Source organism: Colletotrichum truncatum (assembly GCF_014235925.2).
Source record: "Colletotrichum truncatum strain CMES1059 chromosome Unknown Contig_0016, whole genome shotgun sequence".
Lineage (NCBI taxonomy): Eukaryota > Fungi > Ascomycota > Sordariomycetes > Glomerellales > Glomerellaceae > Colletotrichum > Colletotrichum truncatum.
The window spans coordinates 231786-252486 of NW_027222413.1; the positions used below are offsets into that span (position 1 = coordinate 231786).

The 20701-nt window shown below is 48.1% G+C and overlaps 8 protein-coding genes across 8 annotated transcripts; 3 read left to right on the forward strand and 5 right to left on the reverse strand.

The window, feature by feature from the left end:
• Positions 1-11: 11 nt before the first annotated feature.
• On the reverse strand, positions 12-563 carry CTRU02_215479 (uncharacterized protein; the record flags this gene model as incomplete). The annotated part of the gene is made up of 1 exon (XM_036723818.2): positions 12-563. The coding sequence occupies one exon, from the start codon at positions 561-563 to the stop codon at positions 12-14; it is 552 nt and encodes a 183-aa protein (XP_036584501.2).
• A 1373-nt stretch (positions 564-1936) lies between these two features.
• CTRU02_215480 (zinc C2H2 type domain containing protein) lies at positions 1937-4716 on the forward strand (the record flags this gene model as incomplete). Its single annotated transcript, XM_070206473.1, has 3 exons — positions 1937-2158; positions 2226-3570; positions 3605-4716. The coding sequence occupies 3 exons, from the start codon at positions 1937-1939 to the stop codon at positions 4714-4716; spliced, it is 2679 nt and encodes an 892-aa protein (XP_070059851.1).
• A 1947-nt stretch (positions 4717-6663) lies between these two features.
• On the reverse strand, positions 6664-6957 carry CTRU02_215481 (PHO85 cyclin-1; the record flags this gene model as incomplete). Its single annotated transcript, XM_036723816.1, has 1 exon — positions 6664-6957. One exon carries the CDS (start codon positions 6955-6957, stop codon positions 6664-6666), a length of 294 nt encoding a protein of 97 aa, XP_036584499.1.
• Positions 6958-7426: 469 nt separating this feature from the next.
• CTRU02_215482 (O-methyltransferase) lies at positions 7427-8854 on the reverse strand (the record flags this gene model as incomplete). The annotated part of the gene is made up of 4 exons (XM_070206474.1): positions 7427-7749; positions 7813-8270; positions 8322-8448; positions 8503-8854. 4 exons carry the CDS (start codon positions 8852-8854, stop codon positions 7427-7429), a joined length of 1260 nt encoding a protein of 419 aa, XP_070059852.1.
• A 593-nt stretch (positions 8855-9447) lies between these two features.
• CTRU02_215483 (uncharacterized protein) lies at positions 9448-11331 on the forward strand (the record flags this gene model as incomplete). The annotated part of the gene is made up of 4 exons (XM_036723814.1): positions 9448-9586; positions 9645-9704; positions 9764-10744; positions 10802-11331. The coding sequence occupies 4 exons, from the start codon at positions 9448-9450 to the stop codon at positions 11329-11331; spliced, it is 1710 nt and encodes a 569-aa protein (XP_036584497.1).
• A 1239-nt stretch (positions 11332-12570) lies between these two features.
• CTRU02_215484 (uncharacterized protein) lies at positions 12571-13665 on the reverse strand (the record flags this gene model as incomplete). Its single annotated transcript, XM_036723813.1, has 2 exons — positions 12571-13014; positions 13102-13665. 2 exons carry the CDS (start codon positions 13663-13665, stop codon positions 12571-12573), a joined length of 1008 nt encoding a protein of 335 aa, XP_036584496.1.
• A 4025-nt stretch (positions 13666-17690) lies between these two features.
• CTRU02_215485 (TPR domain-containing protein) lies at positions 17691-18416 on the forward strand (the record flags this gene model as incomplete). Its single annotated transcript, XM_070206475.1, has 1 exon — positions 17691-18416. The coding sequence occupies one exon, from the start codon at positions 17691-17693 to the stop codon at positions 18414-18416; it is 726 nt and encodes a 241-aa protein (XP_070059853.1).
• Positions 18417-18475: 59 nt separating this feature from the next.
• CTRU02_215486 (uncharacterized protein) lies at positions 18476-19690 on the reverse strand (the record flags this gene model as incomplete). The annotated part of the gene is made up of 1 exon (XM_036723812.1): positions 18476-19690. One exon carries the CDS (start codon positions 19688-19690, stop codon positions 18476-18478), a length of 1215 nt encoding a protein of 404 aa, XP_036584495.1.
• Between the last annotated feature and the right edge of the window lie 1011 nt (positions 19691-20701).

The following is a 20701-nucleotide window of genomic DNA, read 5'->3' on the forward strand; positions in this document are numbered from 1 at the left end:
CAACTCACCAACTAAGGTTCAACAAATGCCCCAGACTCAATTAGCAACCTGATGGCTTCGTCACTGCGGTTCCGTTGTGCAAAGAAGAGTGGCGGTTTTCCCCATTCGCCTGGGATATTAGGGTCGGCACCGTTTTGGAGCAGCAATCTCGCACATTCAATATTGTTATACAAGATGGCTACGCCGAGAGGGGTATGCATGAACGGTCCCATGATTCCTTCGTTGGTAAAGCTGTATCCATCGTTCTGAGAGTTAATCATCGAGAGACAACAAGACTTGACTAATGGTCCGAATCCGTCGTTGCCTATGTCGAAGAAGAGCCTAAGAATATCATACCCCTCCGTCTCGGTAAACAAGTCCGGCTGACCGAAGTCACCAGCTAGCGTATGCAGAATTGTGTCTCCTATTGAGTCTCTCAATAACAGGTCTGTGTTGGTCGTGAGCATGTAGCGTAGTGTATCTGACTTTCGTTGTGAATCAAGTTGGTGCTGCTGAAATGCGTCCGCGGCGATTTCCCGCCTGAAAAGTCGTTCAGGTGTTCGCACTAGGACATGGAAAATCATGTCATCCTAACGAACAAATTATCGCCTATCCTACGAATAACCAGGGAACTAATGAGAACAGTTTGGCAAATTACCATGTGTACTTCATTGCTATTGTATTGATCCAGATTGTCCATTCGGCCTAGTGACGGCATTGATGTCATTGTTGCTACTCCATGCTGAACTTGACCGGGCAACCCCCAAGGCATAACTGTCGTCGTGGGTGCGTCCTCTGTTTCCGGGTTAACGTAAAAGTCCCCTTGTAGGGCTGCTGGTGGCTGTTCAAAATCAGCAGCGGGAAACCCGTTGTTGCTGGACGAGGGTGTATTGAAGCCGGAAGACCAAGAATCGGTGGAGTTGGCTGTCCTCTCAACTCCGACAAAGTCGTGTTGGATGGCTTTGCTAAGTATTACTTCATTTTGACTTTCATCGTAGTATTCCATGGTGTAGTACGAAAAGAGGCTTTTTCCGAGTTGTGTGTTATAGTTCAAGCTATAACGTAAAGCAATCCGGCCCCAGAAAGCGTAACCTTGTTGACGAAAAGTATCGACTGCGGCCTTTAAATACTAGTTTTTAACCGAAGCCGTTTTTATTATTACGACCATGTGCTTAGTCTTGCAGTCCACACTAAGGTTAAAAGCTATTACTAGACTATATAAACCTTCAAACACAGGCTAGTTTGGCACTGTATATAGGAATGCAGAAAACGCAGCATATACGCCCGTCAATTCGGGGGTATAGTGCCAGGCTCGAAAGACTTGCTGCCTATATGCTGGATTTCAGTTGCAATAGTTAAAAGCCGTTTCTAGCTCCTAAGATAGTAGGTTAGAAAGGAAAGTAAACCTTGCCCTTAAAGTTGTTCCGAAAAAAAAAGCGCTTGGCGTGGCAGATCTTGTTGGTAGTCCGATCCGTGTCCTTGCTGTTGGGTTGGTGTTATAGTGTTGTAACTAGGAAAATTACAATATCGTCCTGAATGCACAAACTCTTTTAGTCTTTCTATGTTTCGTCTTTTGCTAAGTAAGATTCCCGGTGATATGCGGTCTGTTGCCCCGACGCCCCAACACTGGCACTTCTTCTACATGGTGTTTCCCACCTCTGAGCTATACTAACTAGCTGTGTGGTAAGCTATGGAGATATGTACCAGGGACGCTGCGGAAGTACTTGTGATACTGTAAGAGACTGTATTCCATAATCGCACTCGTTGGAGAGACTGTTAGAGCCAATTTCGACTCCCAGCTTGTATCTGGCCGCGTCAGTAGCGAAGCCAGAAATGGATTTACTTGTTGAAAAAGATAATAACATTATAAGCCTAATAAAAAAAAGAAGAGGGCATAAGATCCGAAACGGGGTCAAGAAAGAAGAGCTAAGCCTTGTATCATAATTCATCGGGCATCATGGCACCGAAGCCTTCGTCTGATGGGGTTGTTTATACCTACGACCACGCGTCCAAGGAGAAAGTTCGCAAGCGTGGCGGCACCGCCAAGCACAGAGCCGTCAAACTAGGTAAAGACGCAAAGGTCTTCTCCGCCACCGTACACTTCAATCCCACGTACGAACAACTGGACGGAGCAATCTACGTGCCCAAGGGTCAGAAAATACCTGACGTAAATCGATTCGTAAGCAACCGCTATAACGTTAAGAGGTTCCCACCGTCTGCTCGCAGTGCTGACAGCTAGTTGCTAGTTACTAGATTTGTACAACGGCCTACCCCCTATTAGCCGACGACGCCGCAATACGCGCTCTACTACGTATCGTCATCGGGATAGCAGCCCTGTTCTAGAAGAGATCATGGTGGAGACAAGCGACAGCGAAAGCGCGACAGCGGCGGTTAGAGACAAAGACACCGCCTCCGTGCGGCGCCAACAAGAGACCTCAGAGGACGCTCCAAGTTTTACTCCTTCCGCTGCGTCAGATGCGCCTCCCAGAGTTGTCGTGTCGTCGCCAAAAATAAATCAGTCATCGCGACCGCCGTTCCCCGTAACAAGTCAGCTACCGTCAAGAGGACCTCATGACGCAGCCATCCTGTTGAATCCCGACTTTGATAATGCGTCCATGCTAACAACCGCCACGCCTGGTTTCGAATTGACCGCTTGTGTTGGACATACATCAACATGGCCGTCCATTGACAAGGTATCAATCGACATAGTGCGCCAAAACAACGACTTCTTTGGCTGCGGTCAACCGTCAGGCCCGGAGGCGTCATCAACAGTACCATCGCTTAATCTATTCAACTTTCAGTCTGGCAAGGCTTTGTCAAAAGGCAATTTTGTCGACTGGCTGTTCGACCCCCAAGCAAGTTTCAGCCATTTCGACAGTACCTCAAGCATCCCGTTCTTGGAAGGCGGCCTAGAGTCGACGTTCAACAACAACATCCACTACGACTACGATTCGCTTGACAGTCGTTCACAGCTTGACCAAATACTACCGGTTCATGTCGAGGCTAGCGACATGCTTATTAGCGAACATCGCCGCCAAGAGGTCTTGCGTTGGCTGCAGGTCTTCCGCCAGAAACAACCTAAATTCGAACATCGAATCCATGACTTGGTGCAGGAAAGTGGCGGAGATTTGCCTGCACTGAACTTGGATATGATGAGAGACTGCTTGCAGGAATATTGGAAAAACATCTCACCAAGGCTACCGATCGTACATCAGCCAACATTTGCGCCCAACTATTGCCCTATCTACTTGGTAATGGTCATGCTAGCCCTTGGAGCCGCATCGCTAAGCAGTAGAGACTCGACAGGTAGCCTAGAACAATACGGAGGCTTTTCCGATGTCATAATATCTAGTCTTCGTTGGGAAATACTTACCGCCGAGGAGGAAGCATCATCGTCAGAGGGACTTTTCATCGCCCAGTCGCTTCTGTTGCTCGAGTTCTACGAGAAGATGTTCTCTTCCAGGCGTTTCCACGAGCGAGCCCACAAATATCACTCCGCTACCTTGACGCTCCTTCGCAGAGGCAGTCCCCTCATCGGGATAGCAGGCAGTGGATTCCCTCCCGAAGAACAAGCTTCGGCATCCAGGAATAGTACTTCGCTCGACTTGAGGACATGTTGGGTCAGATGGGCCGAAGGTCAGATGGGCCGAAACAGAGTCCATGCATCGTGTCGTCTTTGCGGCTTTTATGTTGGATATCATGCACGCAGCCATGTTCGGTCATACAGCAGATATAGCACCACATGAGATACGGCTTCCGTTGCCTTGCGATGACGGCCTCTGGACGGCTTCCACGCCTGAAATTTTTCGCCAGCTTGAAGGAAACTATAGAATGTATGGTATCAAGCAGGTGTCCTTCCTCGATGGCTTGAAGAGCGCTCTGCATGGACAAGAAGTAAAGACGCACATATTTGGCCGCATGATCATCATGTCCGGATTGCTTAGCGTCGGCTGGCATCTCTCCCGCCGCGAATTACACCTCAAATGGCATGACCTTCGCACAGCAAGCACGGAGACACATGAAGGCTGGAAGAGGATCCTTCTCCGGGCTTTCGATCAGTGGAAGGAGAGCTTCGACAATGCTGTTGGGGCAGATGACACACCGGAAGCGCCGGGACAGCCCACAAGCTCAAATGGCCCCATCCACTCCGCCGCCGTACTCTATCACTTGGCACACATCAGCTTCCACGTTGACATAGTCGACTGTCAATTATATGCCGGCGTAAAGCGCCTAATTGGGAGGAATATCTCCACCGGGGATCATTGTAGCGCTGTCGCACGAATAAGGACTTGGTCTACCTTTCCATCGACGCGACACGCCGTGCTACATGCGTTCAAGCTATTATACCGTGTCCTTGTCGATAAGCGAGAACCAAAGACACGGATTAATAGCTTTGGATCGCTTCCCGAGCCCATATCCGTCTTCTACTCTTGCCGCGACGAACCTGATCCTCACCGACCGTGGATCATGTACTACGCTGCGTTGACTATCTGGTCGTTTGTCCAGGCACAAGAGGCCCCTAGTAAAAACATGCCGCCGGGACAACACAGCGAAATTGCTCCATATCTTGCCCGCTTTGCGACGCTGGATGAGCTGAATGACGAGTCGACAATGAACCTTAGCGAGGGATTGGCCGAATTGCTAGGCTTACTGGGACGGATTCTTGAGCAGTCACATTCGGAGCTCTTGTTGGAAGCCAGTGACCGACTAAGGTATTGCCGAGAGACGTTAAGATAAGTGTTTCGGTCTCCCAGTCTCACTCATCAGGCTCGTTGGACGGGAAAGAACCCTGCCGAGCCATGTATAAAGTTTGTGACCCACGAGCCGCTTCGATGACGTGGATGTTCTGTGGGAGGTTTAAGACACAATCGAAACTCTGGTCACTTCAAATTTCCAAGGCTGACGGCGTGCAATCGGTTGCTGCTCGTAGGCATTATTGACGTTTATTCCGTGACAGACTTGACTGATATAAAGGGATCATTACCATGGCATTGGACGAATCAAAATCGAGAAGATATGAGTATTAGATTATTCACGAGGTATTTCAAATTGTCATGATATCTGATTGGTCTATCTTGCACTATGTCGCAATGCGACGTCCGTGAAAGAAGACTGACCAAGACATCTACAAGCGAAACCTGTTTGGGGTTACCAAGGTCACAGATAGTTGATGGATATGGCACAAAATTTCATTATCAACACAAGGCTTGGGGAAAGCAAAAGGGTACAGTTCGCAATACAAAGATGACTTTTAATAACGATCTCAGATTTTGGCGTTCTATGTACCTAAAATGTACGTGTTCCTCTTATATACTTTTAACTTTCCATTTTTCACAATCAAAATCAGGTCAGCTTCCGTGTTTAAACTTTAGGGACAAGTTAATATAAAGCTTGCTGACAGCGTATAATCCAGCGCCTTGGGTACTACCTTTTTCATCGATTGGCTCTTACGAATGCTTTCAACCTGTGCCTCTGAAGCATCAGAAGAGAGCTTGCCACTTTAGGCGTCCTTTTTTGTCTTCCCTTAGTCACTTGTAACAATGTGGCTTTCCATATCACCCTGAATTGCGGTCTCATCTTTTCTACATTGCAAACACTAATTTGCTGTCTTACGACAGTTTTGTTTCGCTAAAGCGCGTAGCTGGGAGTCGTTCAGATTGACTTTATGACCTTCTTGGATGTGTTTCATGTACTCTTCGCGAGTTGAGAAAGATCCCATACTACGGTGTGAATGGCAGCGCCAGAATGTGCCGTGCTGATCCATATGTTTTCGCCATTCTCCAACTTGTCTTCTTTGAAAAATAACGGCGCGCACAAGCCGCTGCAAAATGATTTTGCTTGCATGAGGAAAGCGATTGCCCACATGACGTTGAAGAGGAGTAGGAAATGGGTGTGCTGTTCATAAGGTGGTTGACGATGGAGGGGGCACTAATCTATGATGGCATTACCCTAGCAATTCGCGCAAAAGCTCAATACTATAATCCAGTTTCTCCTGCGCACAATCGTAAAATTGGCCTATAATTATGATTGGAGCCAAACCTTTCGTCTTTTCAGTTGAGGAGCCGTCCTTTACCGTTGGAAAAACAGCACAGTCAATTTTTGACGCATTACTGAACTGCACAAAGTGCAAGTGTCCTAGCCCCCCTTCCCTTTGGGGCGAAACTCGAACGGGGCACATACCGAAAACCGCTGAAGCCTGCAGGAGATAGACCTCAAACCGCATAGTGCTAGTGAACATTACAGTACGTTTGCTACTGTACAGTACTCCTCTTCAAATCCTCAGATACAGTATTCGAAATGTTTCTATCTGCTTAGTTATAGGCGGGAGAACAAAGAGGCCAAGACGTGCGAAAGATTTAAAACTAGACACAAGGCCAAAGCTAAGTATGATTAATAGGTTTCCTAGCGTTATGTATATTCTAATTCTTGTCCAAATCATTCCATTGTTCAACATCGTGTGCACTAACTGATTGAAGTTTCCCAAGCAGGTAACGGTAGATAAGACATAATATGCAAGATAGGCAAAGCCACCACGCCGTCACGGTGGCTGTGATTATGGAAGTCGTCGACCACTCGCCACCATGAACAGTATAAAGATTAAGCATGGTCGAGAAAAACCCCATGAGAGAGTTTACAAGCGTAGGGCTGACTATAAGCGGCGGATTTGGGTACGGATCGTGAGACTCACATGATGATTTGCTGGTTTACCCAGATGTAATTTGTGCGCCATTTGAACCATAAGTAAGCCAGGCCAATGGAAGCCCCTCCTGAGAGAATAGAGGCGATGGAGATTAGGAAGTCGTTCACCCATCCGGATACGATGTGGCCAACCTTGCCGATACTCTCTAGCGTTTTCGATCGTTGTAGGGATGCAAATGTGGAGGGGAATACGATGTATCCCGCTAACAGCAACCACGAAAAGATTTTAGCCAGCAGAGACCACCACCAGTCAATATCTTTATCGTTTTCCAAGACCATTTGGTCGTACCTGGAAGTGTAGACCCTCCGCGGCTGACATCTAGGCCCGTCGCTTAACTGTATTACTGTCCTCATTGATTACGGCCCTTTTGCGAGCAAGGATAAACAGAGAGGAGAGGTTGATGCGAAATTATATGGCTGTCTAACTTATGTAGCCAATTTGGGGAACCTGATATTTTCCCGGTCTATATGGATATATACAGTACTACACAGTACAGTACTGTATGTACGATAACTACGATAACTAATTATTATATCTTGACCCATCGAGTAGAACATGGGAGTGTGGGTCCCCAATTTGACACACGAAACTGGCTCCAAGGATTCCAATGTGGAGTGTAGTCTCATATGTATCACCATTCCCCCAGTTTTCAGATCCAAATAGTGCTCTATTTTATCGACTACTCCTTCCCGGCCTCGTAACCCGTTCTTCAGCAAGGCCTAATCTATGCTCTTACGCGAGTTGACGCTAGTTAGGCGTTGTAGGAGCGGCTTTAATGCACTTAATGACACAATGCGACGAGCCAGGGGTCTCGTGAATTCGTGCCAGCACCAGCCCGGAGCTTTGCAAAAGACGGTGCCATTCTGCCTCGGTCCGCTCTTTCCCACCAACAGCTAGCATAAGCATGTCCATGGCGGTAGACTCAGGCTTCGGAGGCCAGCCTATCACCTGCTCGGCAATCAGCAGCGTACTATCAGCCGTCATCGCGTCGGAGATATTCCGAAGAATGCCGCGGGCTACGTCATCGCTGTAGTCGTGGAGGCAATGGCGGATGTAGTATACTAGTGCTCCTGGTCACAGGTCAGTAGAAGGACGGGCTTGGCTTGGATCTAGCCGAGAGCGTGGCAACACACCTTTAACTGGTTGCTCCTTGTGCATGTCGATAGACATTAGCTGCAGACCCGAGAGCCTTTCCGATCCTTTAAGTTTAGAGATGACAGGCTCTTTATCTTGCAGCACACAGCGTTCCAATGACAGTCCAGTGCTTCTACAGATAGCCTCAACAGCGTGGCCCCTGCCACCACCAACGTCAACCAGCAGCGGCCTTTTACTGTCTTCCGTCGTGGATGCATTTGCAATCCACGCGAAGCTATATAGTCCAGTACCGGTAATAGGCGCGAAGCGGTCTAACGCTGTCATTGCGCGCATGAAGATATCCGCCTTCGTTTGGTCCTCATAGATGTTCCATATATTGCTATCAAGCAGACCGTTTGTGAATGTGAAAGGACTGGGTCCGACACCATCCGGTTCTTTTCGTCCATTTTTGTCGAAATACTGAACGGCATGGCAGTTAGACAATCCGTATTCCAGCCTATGCAGTTAGCTAAACGGAAGCACTACTACTCTTTAAGCAGATTCTTACACAACTTGGTTCAAGTTTCCGTAAGGATTATCGGGAAGAAAGATCCTAGAGTTCACAGTATGCGCAACCCGGTCGGGTCCGTCCTCTTCCAGAACCCCAGTGGAGATCAGCATTCGTGCAACTCGGACTTGTATAGTTAATAAAGCTTGTATTCGGTATGGGGTTATGTTGGAACGCCTACCGAGAAGTGGAAAATCAACGCTCAGCAGGTCGCTTAGTTGGACGTAAGAGATGGATTGGTACAAGGGGATATGTTCAAAGACGTGCCAGCTAAAGAAAAGCTTGATGGCGGCCATCTTATGGCTCTGGATGTTGTGCAGCTGCCATTGATCGTTCGGGTCCTTAACGAGGCTGCGGATATCTTGGGTAATGCTGACAATCCTAGACTTCAAAGAAGTCTCTTGGGTCCCACTCATATTGCCGCGGAGGGTATACTCCGTAACGGCACCAAGAAGGTTTGTCGCTAGTTGCCGAAGCTTGTGGCAGTTCTCAACTGATCGCGGCGAAGCGACGTCTTCTTGAGGTAGGTTCATTGTATCCAAGATATAAGCAGAACTGATAAGTCGTGAATTGAATATTGTAGAATATTCTGTTTAGAAGGCTAAGTTATTCTTTAAATATGTGGCGAACATGACCTAGTAGCTATGTTGAATGGCCGTGGTGGCGTAGGTGCTAACACGGAGATACGCAGAATACCACCCTAACCGTGACAACAGGCAAAGCGGATTTACAATACAACGAAGCTTTATTTGGCTCCTTATTGTACAGCTGACTATGGATTCCTATATTCACATACGGAAACCTGTGGTGTAGAAGATGTGCGAATCTGGATAAACGATCAGCGCCCCGTGGGTAAGCCGTTTGAAGCTCCTTAACGCAAATTTCCGCACAAATGCATTTTGACGCTAACACTACGTATCTACTGTAGTACGGATGTAAGAAAATACTCTACTTTTTTTCGCCATTTATATATTACGACGGTATAATACCCTAGCGAGGTTGTAGAGTCTGGTAGTTGGACAGAATCTCAAACTATGCTCTATTCTGGTCCAAGCCATTTCACGGTCAACGATAACACCACAAATCAACATTCTACCTACTTCGATCCTGCCCCTCATCTTACAAAATGAGTCCTCGTTCATCTATTCGTCCATCTATATTTCAGCATGACGTGTGGAAGCCAGAGCATGAGAGTCGCCATGAGGCATCAGAGTCCGACATTCAATTACACTATAAGCGTGCTAAGCTGCTTTGTCGAACAAGTGGCGAGTACCTTTTTATTAGAGACCAGTAACTATTTACTTGTTATTAACTCAGGCGCAGGTCTGACGATTGATGACGTACTTCACCTGACACCAAAGTTTTGGGACTTCCACTTTGATAGTACGTACGTCTGTTAAGAAGAAAAAGTGGAAACACTCTTGGTTACTGAATTCCACTAGTGGTTTCCGCTAGAGACATGACGGCTTTCATCATTTCGACAATTCATCTGAATCTCTGCATTGGCACAATTGCTGGGTTTGCTGCGAGCCGACCCGACCTGGCTACGACACTCGATGACCTCCTCAACTTCAGGACTTGCGGAGAGTTCATGCTTACAGAAACGGGACACGGCCTCGATGCCCGTAATCTGGAAACAACTGCTACTCTGGAAGACAACGGCTTCTTTATTCTGAATACGCCTACCTTTGCCGCTGCCAAAGCTATGCCGCCTGCTACGCCGCTAGCAGGTATCTCTCGGATTGCTGTCGTTTTCGCACGCCTTTTCGTAAAGGGTGAAGACCGGGGGGTGAAACCGTTCCTTACGCCGATTAACAGTACGGAGGGGATGTGTCCGGGAATCGTGACACGATTCCTCCCGATACGGCCCGGTACAAAACCACTTGATCATTCCGTGACGACATTCAATAACGTGCGGCTACATCCCAGCGCACTACTCGGATCAACTTCAAAGGCAAAAAATGAGAGAGAAGACTTTCTCACGCAGATCTGGAGGGTATCCGTAGGAACTTTGTCATTGTCCATTATGGGCGTGTCAGCCATCAAAATAGCAGGTTGCATCGCTGCAGCATATAGCCAGCGTCGGCAAATTGGGACTGGCCGAGATGGCCAAACTATGCCAATTATACGCTTTAGTACCCAGAATCGCCCTATCCTGAAAGCGCTTGCGTATGGCGAGGTGCTCCACGCATATGCTCTGTGGACTGTTCAGGAGTTTATGAACCCAAAGCATAACCCGGATGTGCGCCGAGGCCTCGCAGCTGCCTTCAAGACGCTTGTAGTACAGTCATCACATCTGATAACTGAACTGGCAGAGCGGTGCGGGTGGCAGGGCCTATTTGCCTACAACCAGATTATCGAACTGGCATCAACCTTCCAAGGAAACTCGATAGCAGAGGGCGATACGCTAGTTATTTGCATTCGTAGGTTTTTTTCTTTCTCTCCCGCTCGACACGGTATATTGCTAACCTGACCAAAAGGTCTAGCATCGGAGCTGTTAATGGGCAAATACTCGCTGCCCGAGCCAAACGATGGTAACAGCCCGCTAGCAAAACACGAAATCGGCCTCTTTCAAGAGGCTGCTGCGAAGCTTTCCTCCATGCCTGGCGGCCACCGGGGCGACAGCTTTAATAATAACATTCTTCCCCGCTGCAGGAGAATGATTGAAGCCACCGGGCAGCGCTTAGCCTACGAAGCTGCTTTACGGAGCCCTTGTGTGGCCCCGGAAGTGTTAGATCTTTTCGTGCGGTCTTGCATCCGAGAAGACGCCAGCTGGTATATCGAACATGGCCTTGGCAACCATAACCAAATCTGGGATGATGAGGACGAGGCTTTTACTAAGTTAAATCCCATGCTTCCTGAGTTGGTAGCAAGGACGGACGCCAGAGATTACATCACAGCCCCAATCGTTACTGAAGAGAAGCTGGAACAATTTATTGGTGGATTAACAACATTTGGGAACGAAAAGGACGACATACTAGGCCAGTTGAAGCACAAGTCGAGGCTTTGATAAAGGATGTCAGACCAAGTACTGTTGTAGGTGTTACGGTCGGTACAGTTGGTCGCTGTGCGGCGTAGCTATATCGTGTAGAACAGGGGATAATAATGCCGGAGTCATCATTACCGACGCTTTTGCTTTGTGCCACAGTTGGTTGCCCTGACCTGCTCGTAACATAGCTTTATAGTCGATGCAACGAGACAGTGAAGATACATAGCAAAAGACGGGTACACCTTGTAAATTATCCTTAGTATCAATTAGTGTCTAAGTTCGCAAGGCTAATCTAGAAGTGTAATTACACGTTGTCAAGTCGATAGTCTTTATGTACTGTGTTGCCACTGAGAACTGCAAAGCGCTAGAGGACGAAATCCGAACCAGAGACTTTTGCACGGACACACTGACATTTTGGCTTAATTGCCGAACAAAAACTACCACCAAGGAAGATGCGGACGATAAACAGAAGGCTTCACTACTGTACAGCTTAATAAGTCATCTTATCTCTAATACTCGAGGGCAGATTAACCCAAGTTACACCTATCAACAGAATCGCACCTATTTAGTATCCATTGTAGGCATTTCACCGCGAAGCGAGATCGACTTCTTCCAGGCTGATGAGATAGGCCGAGTTCTATCTCGTACTATAGCCTTCTACAATGAGAATATTGGAGCATTATTACAAGCTCAACGTCTACTATCATTCTATCAGTTTCCAATTAGACGAACAAAGCACAAAATCGGTAGCAGTCCAGTCCTTACATCCTGTGCTGTCCCTAGACCACTAACCACCTAAATCGACAGCCAGGGATGTGTATTAAACACCCTCCTGCATTCGCCCGACATCTAAGCCGCGAGTATGTTTCCAATCGACAGGTCGTCATATAGTTTGCCTTATGCTTGGTTGCTGGAGCAGCAAAGCTGCAGCTTGTATTTCGAATGTTGCTTGGTGACATCTATTCTGATAAAGCTGTGGTCAGGATATGGATACGACTAGAAAGAGAGTCGTTCGATGTGTATTCATGCTCTTTCGACCTGTTTACTAAGCTTCCAGCTACGTCGGCAAATGAAGCACAGCAATAAAAACAGTCGTCTGGTATGGCTATATTACAGCAGAGAAGAACTATCATCAGCGTCTATACCCACAACTCATCCTGTTTCACTTCTGTTTCCGAGCAATGGGCCTGGATTCTTTGCACATAATCTTTAGCTTTTGTCGCGATGTAAAATGTACTGGTATCCAAGCAGCAGCAGTCCCTAGTTTAAAAGGGCTTCGCGCATCTTCGTCTTCATTTCAGCTATTTTAGTCGCAACCTGGTCTTCGATGTGACGTTTCATGGTTTTCACCATGTTCTCCTCAAGCCTTTTCTCCATGTACTTTTCGCCCATGTTCTCCTGAAGCCATTTGTCCATGAACTTTTGGCTCATGTTCTCCTCAAGCCAATTCTCTATGTACTTGTCCATCATCTCTTGCATGTTATTCTCCGCCCAGTCCTTCACCTCATCACAAACGTCAAGCAATTGCTTCCGGAGCTTCTCGAACTCTCCAGCCAGCTCGTCAGCATGGATGGCTACAGACTCGATGGCCTCCTCGTTCTCAACTTGGCGCTTCTCCAAGACACAGCAGTATTCTTCCCCGTCATCACGCTGTCCCTCGATTCTTTTATTCTGCCTTTGAAGTTCCTCGGCACCCTCTTTTAGCTATCTGATTTCTTGGCACTGGCGTTCGAGCCGCAACTTCAACATGCTCTGATGGCTGTCAAGACTTGCAAGACGGGATCGCCACACGTTTCCTGAGAGTTGGGCGTTTCTTTTAGATAAGGGCAGGTCGATGTCTTCGCTCCCGCGATTGAGCAGGCGTTTAAAAGCATTCCGTTCCCTGCCTCCATACTCCGACAAGGCACGGTCGCCGACGGGACTGTCGGCAGAGATGGCTGCAACATCGGACCTGGCTCTCGACTGCTGTCCCTCACTCAGGCATTCTTCATATGCGGGGGGTGAATCTGGGTAACGTGGAGTGTTAAAGGGAATGGTGGTATCATGCGGCTCGCTCGTGGCTGGTGTCCGTTGGTCATCGGGTGTAAACTCTTTGCCACCCTTGCCATTGTTTAGCCCGCGCAAATCCACCATGCGATTATACTCGTTCTGTTGGGCTGTCGTCAAACTCGGGAACTGCGGAATTGCCTGGACGAGATTTCCCAACTGCTTCAACGACAAAACATTGTGCGGAACGTACACGGAAAATAATGAAGCGGCCGCGAGTGAGGTGGCAGTGTTAAAGGCACACCGCGCTAGGCTGTCGGGGAACTCATCGAGGTTGAAATCCGTCGGCACGATGACTTGGGCATGCATGTCGCCCCGCAGCTGGAACTGGAGGCGGATTACATTGCAGTCTAGTTTCTGATTGACGATTTCAATGTGAGGCGCCTTGCTTGTATTGCTCGTGTCGCAGATAATAGACCTCAGTGATGCAATACGGTTGGGTGTAATTTATAGATAAATAACGGTTTCATTTAAGGCGCTGTCGGTGATGGAGAAGCTAAGACGAAAGACGACCGAACCTGACGACTTATACTTGGCGACAAATCTGAAGGGCTGGTCAATGAATTCGGGCCGTCGTCTACCTTTAATATCTTCACGCACCGCGAAGACTGTCAGAAGGTTTCGTGGCACAGAGTGGAGAGGTCAGAATATAGGGTTCTCAAGGGTGACTGCATTCATCTCTCGCCTCCCAACCCTTTGTTAGGTTGGACGCTGCCTTTTATAGCTCTGGTGAACCACTGGTGTGCAGTGGTTTCCCTTCCCTTCATCCCACACTAATATCCCCTTAGTGTACCCTAATCTCCACGTCCTTCATAGTGCCTTCCGTGACACCATCCTAATTACCCCTTAATTCCGTACGTGACAAAGACCTCTTTGCATTTAAGGAAAATCTCCTCGTCGGACGACATATTGTATTCGCTTTTATTCAAAACTCTGGATGTATACGTAGAGAACGTAGTAGACAGGCACCAGAAGGGTTAATACTTACCGTGATCATGTCGTCCCTTCCTCCCTTTCAACGAGCCCGTCGCAGGCTGGTCATAGACAAGACAAGTGCCGGCGTGATCCAGACCCTACTCGAGATGCATTGAAGGCCCTTGAACTAGCAGTAGAATGACTAGAGCGACGGGTGACAGACCCAAACATAAGCCGCGAAGGCGACGTTTGGATGAGTTCCGACGGGATTCCAGACCTACTCGCGCAAGGAGTCGGACAAGCAGCCAGGAGCAGATGAATAAAGAGGACACTGGATACAGATCTGTCTGACATGAGCGAGTGCGTGCGCAAGACGAAGGGTGGAAGGGAGGCGAGCCGAGACGCTGATGTAGATGGGGTTCAAATTAGACAGAGTTGAGGATGGAGAGCGAAAACAACAGGTGATGTACAAGATGAAGTTGAGATGATTGGGCCTGGATAGTGGGCACTGGCGGACATCGGCAGTATGCTATTCCGTGACAGGCTGGAGGCGAGTATGATTGGTTGGCTTTGCTCAAGCGGATATGCACAATCTGTTGATTACGTATACGTAAACACCAAATAGTGCAAGTGGAGGCTTGCAGGCGTGGCCGCCCAGCCCCGAGACAGGGCATTCCGCCAAGCTTGTATAAAGTTAGCTGGTCTGACGTTCACACTACGGAGAAATTGTCGCCTATCCCCTCACATACTAGATCCATAGTGAAACCGAACGTAAGGCGGACAGCGACACTTGCTATAGCACATAATCCAATCAACTGAGGGCTAGTCATACCGGGATGGCGCAGGTAGCTCCGTCGTGCAGAGAACAGAGTGGGAGGTGACGGACAAGGTGGCGGGGAGGTTGATCACTCAAGCGGCCCACCAATGAATGCGCCTTTTCCCAGAAGTTTCAATCAAGCTCGTCTCCGCATGAGAGTGGATACGGAACCATGTGAGCCATTTGAGCTGGACCAGTTGCTCACCGCCTGGAGAGCAGGATTGGGCGCCGTCATCGAGTCGGATCACGCTTTGACCATTACGTCCGGAGCATTGACTTTGGTTCCTCCGACACCGAATGCCCAGCTTCGCCCAACTACAACCAATCAGAAGACCGTTTGTCAACGTCACACCTACACCACCCGCGATCATCAAGGAGCGACTGGTTTCCATCGCCTTAGCACCTGAGTGCATTAGCCAGAAGTGGCGTGGGCGTTTGGACCGTTACGTACTGAGTTTGGATTCCTCCAAAACCGAGTTCCCGCTTCTCTATTCATAGGACCACCAGCTCAAACCGATTTCTGAAAACGCGTGTACATATGTTCGCAAATATATATATATATTCTCTGGCGGCCTAAGCCCAAGGAGGTACAGTAGCATTCTGATAGTACTGTTCCATTTACTTCATGGTATGGCTGTGTCACGGGATCGCGTGCCAGGGTGGTGTCAGAGGTATCACGAGTCATGGCTTCGCCTTCGCCATGACTCCTTTTCTTGCGGCGACGCGCCGCTCGCATAGCGCGACTTCTCTTTCCTCTTCGCGCTACGTCTTGTATCTAGATCTGACCTTACGGGCTATCATAATCTAATTATTGCTTCTAAGTCTGCTCCGTGAAGCTGCGACCCTGACAGGCTGTATCTGATTGTCCAAAATAAATCTGGTTGGTCCCTGATTGGTCCTTCCTCCGCACTGGCTTATAGCTACAGCAGTCCAAACGTCAAAAACCATATATAAATTTATTACAACTACCATTCAAAGTCTAAATCTTCATAAATTCTTATTCTTTTTGCGAAGTCCGCATCAGGCAGCATCTCAATTTCGAAATCTACATGTACAGTTTCTCCATCCACTGCTTCCGCGATACAAGCGATGATGAACCTTGCAAGACGCCGCTTAATGAAATTGAATTGATCTTCCTGCTCGGGATAGACGAGATTCTCCGTGTTTGTCCGAGGGGCCACCCTTTGAAGACGGAGAGCTTTTGCGTTTGACGAACAGAGGTCAAAGGGCAACTCGTTCCGGAGCCCAGAAAGAGTCTTTTTTCTGAAGCTGCCCTCAGGTTCCCATGGCTTGCTTCGGCGCATTGGGTACCAGCTGAGCACATGGTATGTGAAGTCGACCTGCGGCTTATTAGTCATAATAATTTGAGGTATGTTTCCGTCCACCTTTGATGTTTGCTTGTCACTCACCGTCGCACACCGCCAAAGTGGAAGGCGCTGAATTTAATGCTCTCGACTCAGTTGTACTGGCTTCTGCGGCTGGGTTGGCCATTTGTGATTCCCAGTTACTGCTAGAGTCATCCGCCAGTCGCCGCTACACCGTGCTGACCAGCTCCAGTCTTCGTGATAATCTTTTTCCTTCCCATCGTCTTTGCAAGAAGAACTTGGCCCATAACATTGTTGATTTTGTAGGAGCCTGTATGATTTAGGTCTTCGCGGATGCACCAAATATTCGCGCCGCCAACATACTCAGTTAGGCGTCCAGCAAGATAAACTCGGCCAGGTCGACCTATGTAGTCATACTGGGACTGATATTCGTCCCAAAAAGTTGGGTCATCCACTTCTCTAAAGAAAGCGGCTTCCAACCTCTCCAAGTGGGCTATGAGTCCTTCGGGGACACAGTGACCTCCGTAATCTCCGAATTGACTGGACTGCATCTTAGACTTGTCCATACGTGTCTCGCTGGTGACATGGCATCGAACAGCACGATGTCCTCCAAGATGAGAACGAGCCGCCGTTGCTGACTCTTCGACACTGACGCGCTCCTTTTGGCTTCATTCTCTATTAGCATATTCGCCGCTGGCTAGTCAATCATGAAGGTTATCATTGTAGTTTGACAGCACTAAATCCAGGCTTTACAGTAGAAGGCGAATTGAGTGTCGCTGATTCTTAAGTTAACAACTTTAGTAGTGGTGGGGTGGGCCTGTGGCTTATGTGGCTTGGTTGATTACGGTTGTTGTGGAATTGTACTTAGAGAAGAACAACTAACAGAGCCAGAACTGGCTGCTGGTCCCCCGGGGAAAGGGAAAAAAGAGAGAGGGTAATCAACGCCTTCCTCTCGAATGCATTTCCCGCTTCGCTCTTCTTCCACTTCATTATTCTTGCTTTCATGTCAGCTACCAATCACTATGGCGCCACAACTGGATGCTGCAAAGCGTGTTCTGATTGAAGCTCTACTAACCAAAGGGTTTAAGAACCGGATAATTGCCTCTGCAGCTACGTGCACCATGCGCGCCGTTCAGAGAATACGCTTAAAGCGACAACCATTAGAAATGACTGCCCAAAGAACAAGGCGCGGTGGCCGCCGTAGCCGCATGTCATCGTCTATGCAGAAAGCTCTCTGTGACATACTGATTAAAAAGCCGTACATGTATCGTTTTGAGATGGCAGATTTCATCTATCGCCAATTCGGAAAGACGATTTCGGAGCGATCGATCGGTCGGAGCCTGCGGTCAATTGGCTGGACTAGAAAAACAATCCGTCGAATCGCGAAGCAACGAGATGACGACCTCCGAGACCACTATTTACATAGAATATCGCAATATAAGTCCTATCAACTAGTCTTTGTTGATGAATCTGGGTGCGACAGAAGGGCCGGATACCGGCGTTGGGGGTGGTCACCGAAAGGGTCCTCCCCTGTAGAGGTCACTAAGTTCGGTCGCGGAAAACGATGGCATATTCTCCCAGCCTACGCGCAGGATGGCATCATGCTAAGGCGAGTATACCAAGGATCAACGGACAGTAGTTTATTCGAAGACTTCATAGCTCAATTGCTACATCACTGTGGTAGATTTCCAGAGCCTAAATCCGTCATCGTAATGGACAACGCTTCGTGGCACCATTCCGAGAAGATTAGGCAAATGTGCCGAGACGCAGGAGTTGTCCTAGAGTTCTTGTCGCCATACTCACCCGACTTTAACCCTATTGAGGAGCACTTTGGAGTGCTCAAAAAGTTCATTAAGAAAAAGTGGCATGAGAATGAAGATTTCATTGCAAGGCAGTTTAAAATGTTTTTAGAGTGGTGCGTCGACGTGGTCGGTGACGATGAGGACGTGGCGGAAGGTCACTTTCGACATGCAAGAATACATATCACACAGCCACCCAATTGAATATAAAAACTTTATGAATGCAGAGTCTAAGATGAAAGTCTATCTGTGTCTTATGTGTTCTAAGACTTCCTTGTCTCTTGTTGAAACACTCTAACGTTGCTCACAAATTGCCAGGCAATGCCCGCCTTCACCCCGCCAGCAACCATCAAAGCAGCAGTGTCCTTCGGGTGCTGTTTGATAGTATTCAGGTCTAGGTATTCATGCAACGACCAGGTAATCGCAACCTGCAGCGCCGCTCTCCACTCGTCGTTCTCAACTTGTTGCAAGGACCAGCTGCAATATTCTTCTAGTTTCTCCTTTCTATCCCCCACCACATCCCCAAGGTCCCAACCAGCATCACGATGCCTCCCATAGGCTTTACAGCTGCGGCAGTCGGCAGAGTCCTCTGCCTTCCGCTTGCGGCTGTCACTAAGTACTTCGCCAAGGATTCTTGATGGGATCTCAACATCAATATTGACATCCTCCTCTGTTTCCCCTTCCTTCATTGTCCCTTTAATGTATTCGGCGATCGGTTCGAGGTGCTTCGGCAGCAGCGCATGGTGATATCCTCGTCCGTCCGGCCAGCAGTGTGGTCCTTTCCTGCAATTCTCGCCTCGACAACGATACTTTTCGTAGATTCGAGCCCAAAGACCAGCTTCGGCGTCTCTCTGAAGTTTTTGTTTCGCGGTAGCGCTGCGCGCCTTGTTTTTGCCCTTTACAGTCGTAGACTCGCTAGTAACCTCCCTATAAATGAACTCGATACTCAGGGTTATCTTTTTCCGCTTTATAAGCAGATCACTAAGGCCTTCCATGTGGCTATCCACAAGCTTCCAATCGATATCTAAGCCCTTGAATGACTTCTTCAGGCCACGCTGACGGCTGGAACTAATGGAGATGTTGATAATCGTTTTTTCGCATACGTATAAATCACCTGGAAAGGTCTTATCGTCGTTCAAGATAGCTCTGACTTGTGCTTCAAGGCTGTCGCTCCAGAGGTCGCTCGGGGCTAGGACGAGATCTGGATCTGTATCTTGAAAAGCACACTGCGCTCTGATATTCTGACATTTGGATACCTTCCACATAAGGTCGTACTGAATACATTCAAGGTTAGTTTTGTTATACTCTTTGTTGCGGTCCCAATCACTAAGGCGCAAGAGTGATAAAACATCGTCATTGCTGGGCTGGTCTGCCTGCTGGGCTACCAGGGTAGGATGGTCGGCGACATGGTTATATCGTTCAGCTGTTGCGCTGTCACTGGCGCAGTCGAACGACCAGTCCAAGTTGAGGTCTTCCATGATGGCTCGTCTCTTCAGCTGAGGAATTGGAGAACGATTGTTGCCACATTGCCTCGTCGCTCACGCTCGTCGCTAGCTGCCAGTATGGTCATGCTGGGGTTTCCCCCCCATAATTCTACGAGTTTCTACGGGCTTCTGTGGGTCCATCATTTCACCCACTTGGAAACTTGGCTAAAATCAACAGATACCATTTCTCAACAACTGATCAAAAGGCGTTGGGAAAATTATGTAGAACACTTGATCCTGGATTGTGGTCACCATTGCTAGCTTCATCAGCCAAATGCACTTTGCTGCCATAATGTGGCAACGTCAGGCTGCATGACGCAGCTGTAATTGGCTAAAAGCCCCCTCTCTTGCCTAAAAGGGAAGAGCTGTCTGTGCGACGCATCTTAATCATATCGAGGATAATGCCAGAATGGTCTTACAATGTCTAGATACTATGGACTAGCCCATGGTAAAGAGAGCACGCAACTGTTTAGTTGTTGAAGATATTGGACGGCTGGAAATCAGGCTGGAGGTGGAATACTGATCATATATGTAAAATCCAGAAGAGTTACAGTAAGGGACAGGGGAGTAAGCACATAATAAGAACGGCACAGACAGAAACAACCAGAATTGGCTCCTTTGCAATTGTTAAGAGTAATCAAATGGTACCCCCAGAATACAATTTTGTGGGGTTGCAAAGCCACAAGTCGCCAGAAGTGGATCCAACCTAAAACTAATAACTGTTATTTTTCGCGACACGCTATTCGCCTTTTACTGTACTTCAGGAGTCATGAAGCTTAATGGCAGCCGATAGTGAATCCGCTATAGAGACCGAATAGTGCATAGCAGAGCATGGTTGGTCAATGCAGATATGGAAGAGCAACTTGTGAAGCTAGTTCTAGAGATCGCCTGTCATCATTGAAAAGTCTATTCTCCCACCATAGGACCAATGCTTTCGCATTCAACCCAGAAATAGTACATACTATATCTCTTGTAAAGCGACATACCTTTTCTTGTTGCGGCTGA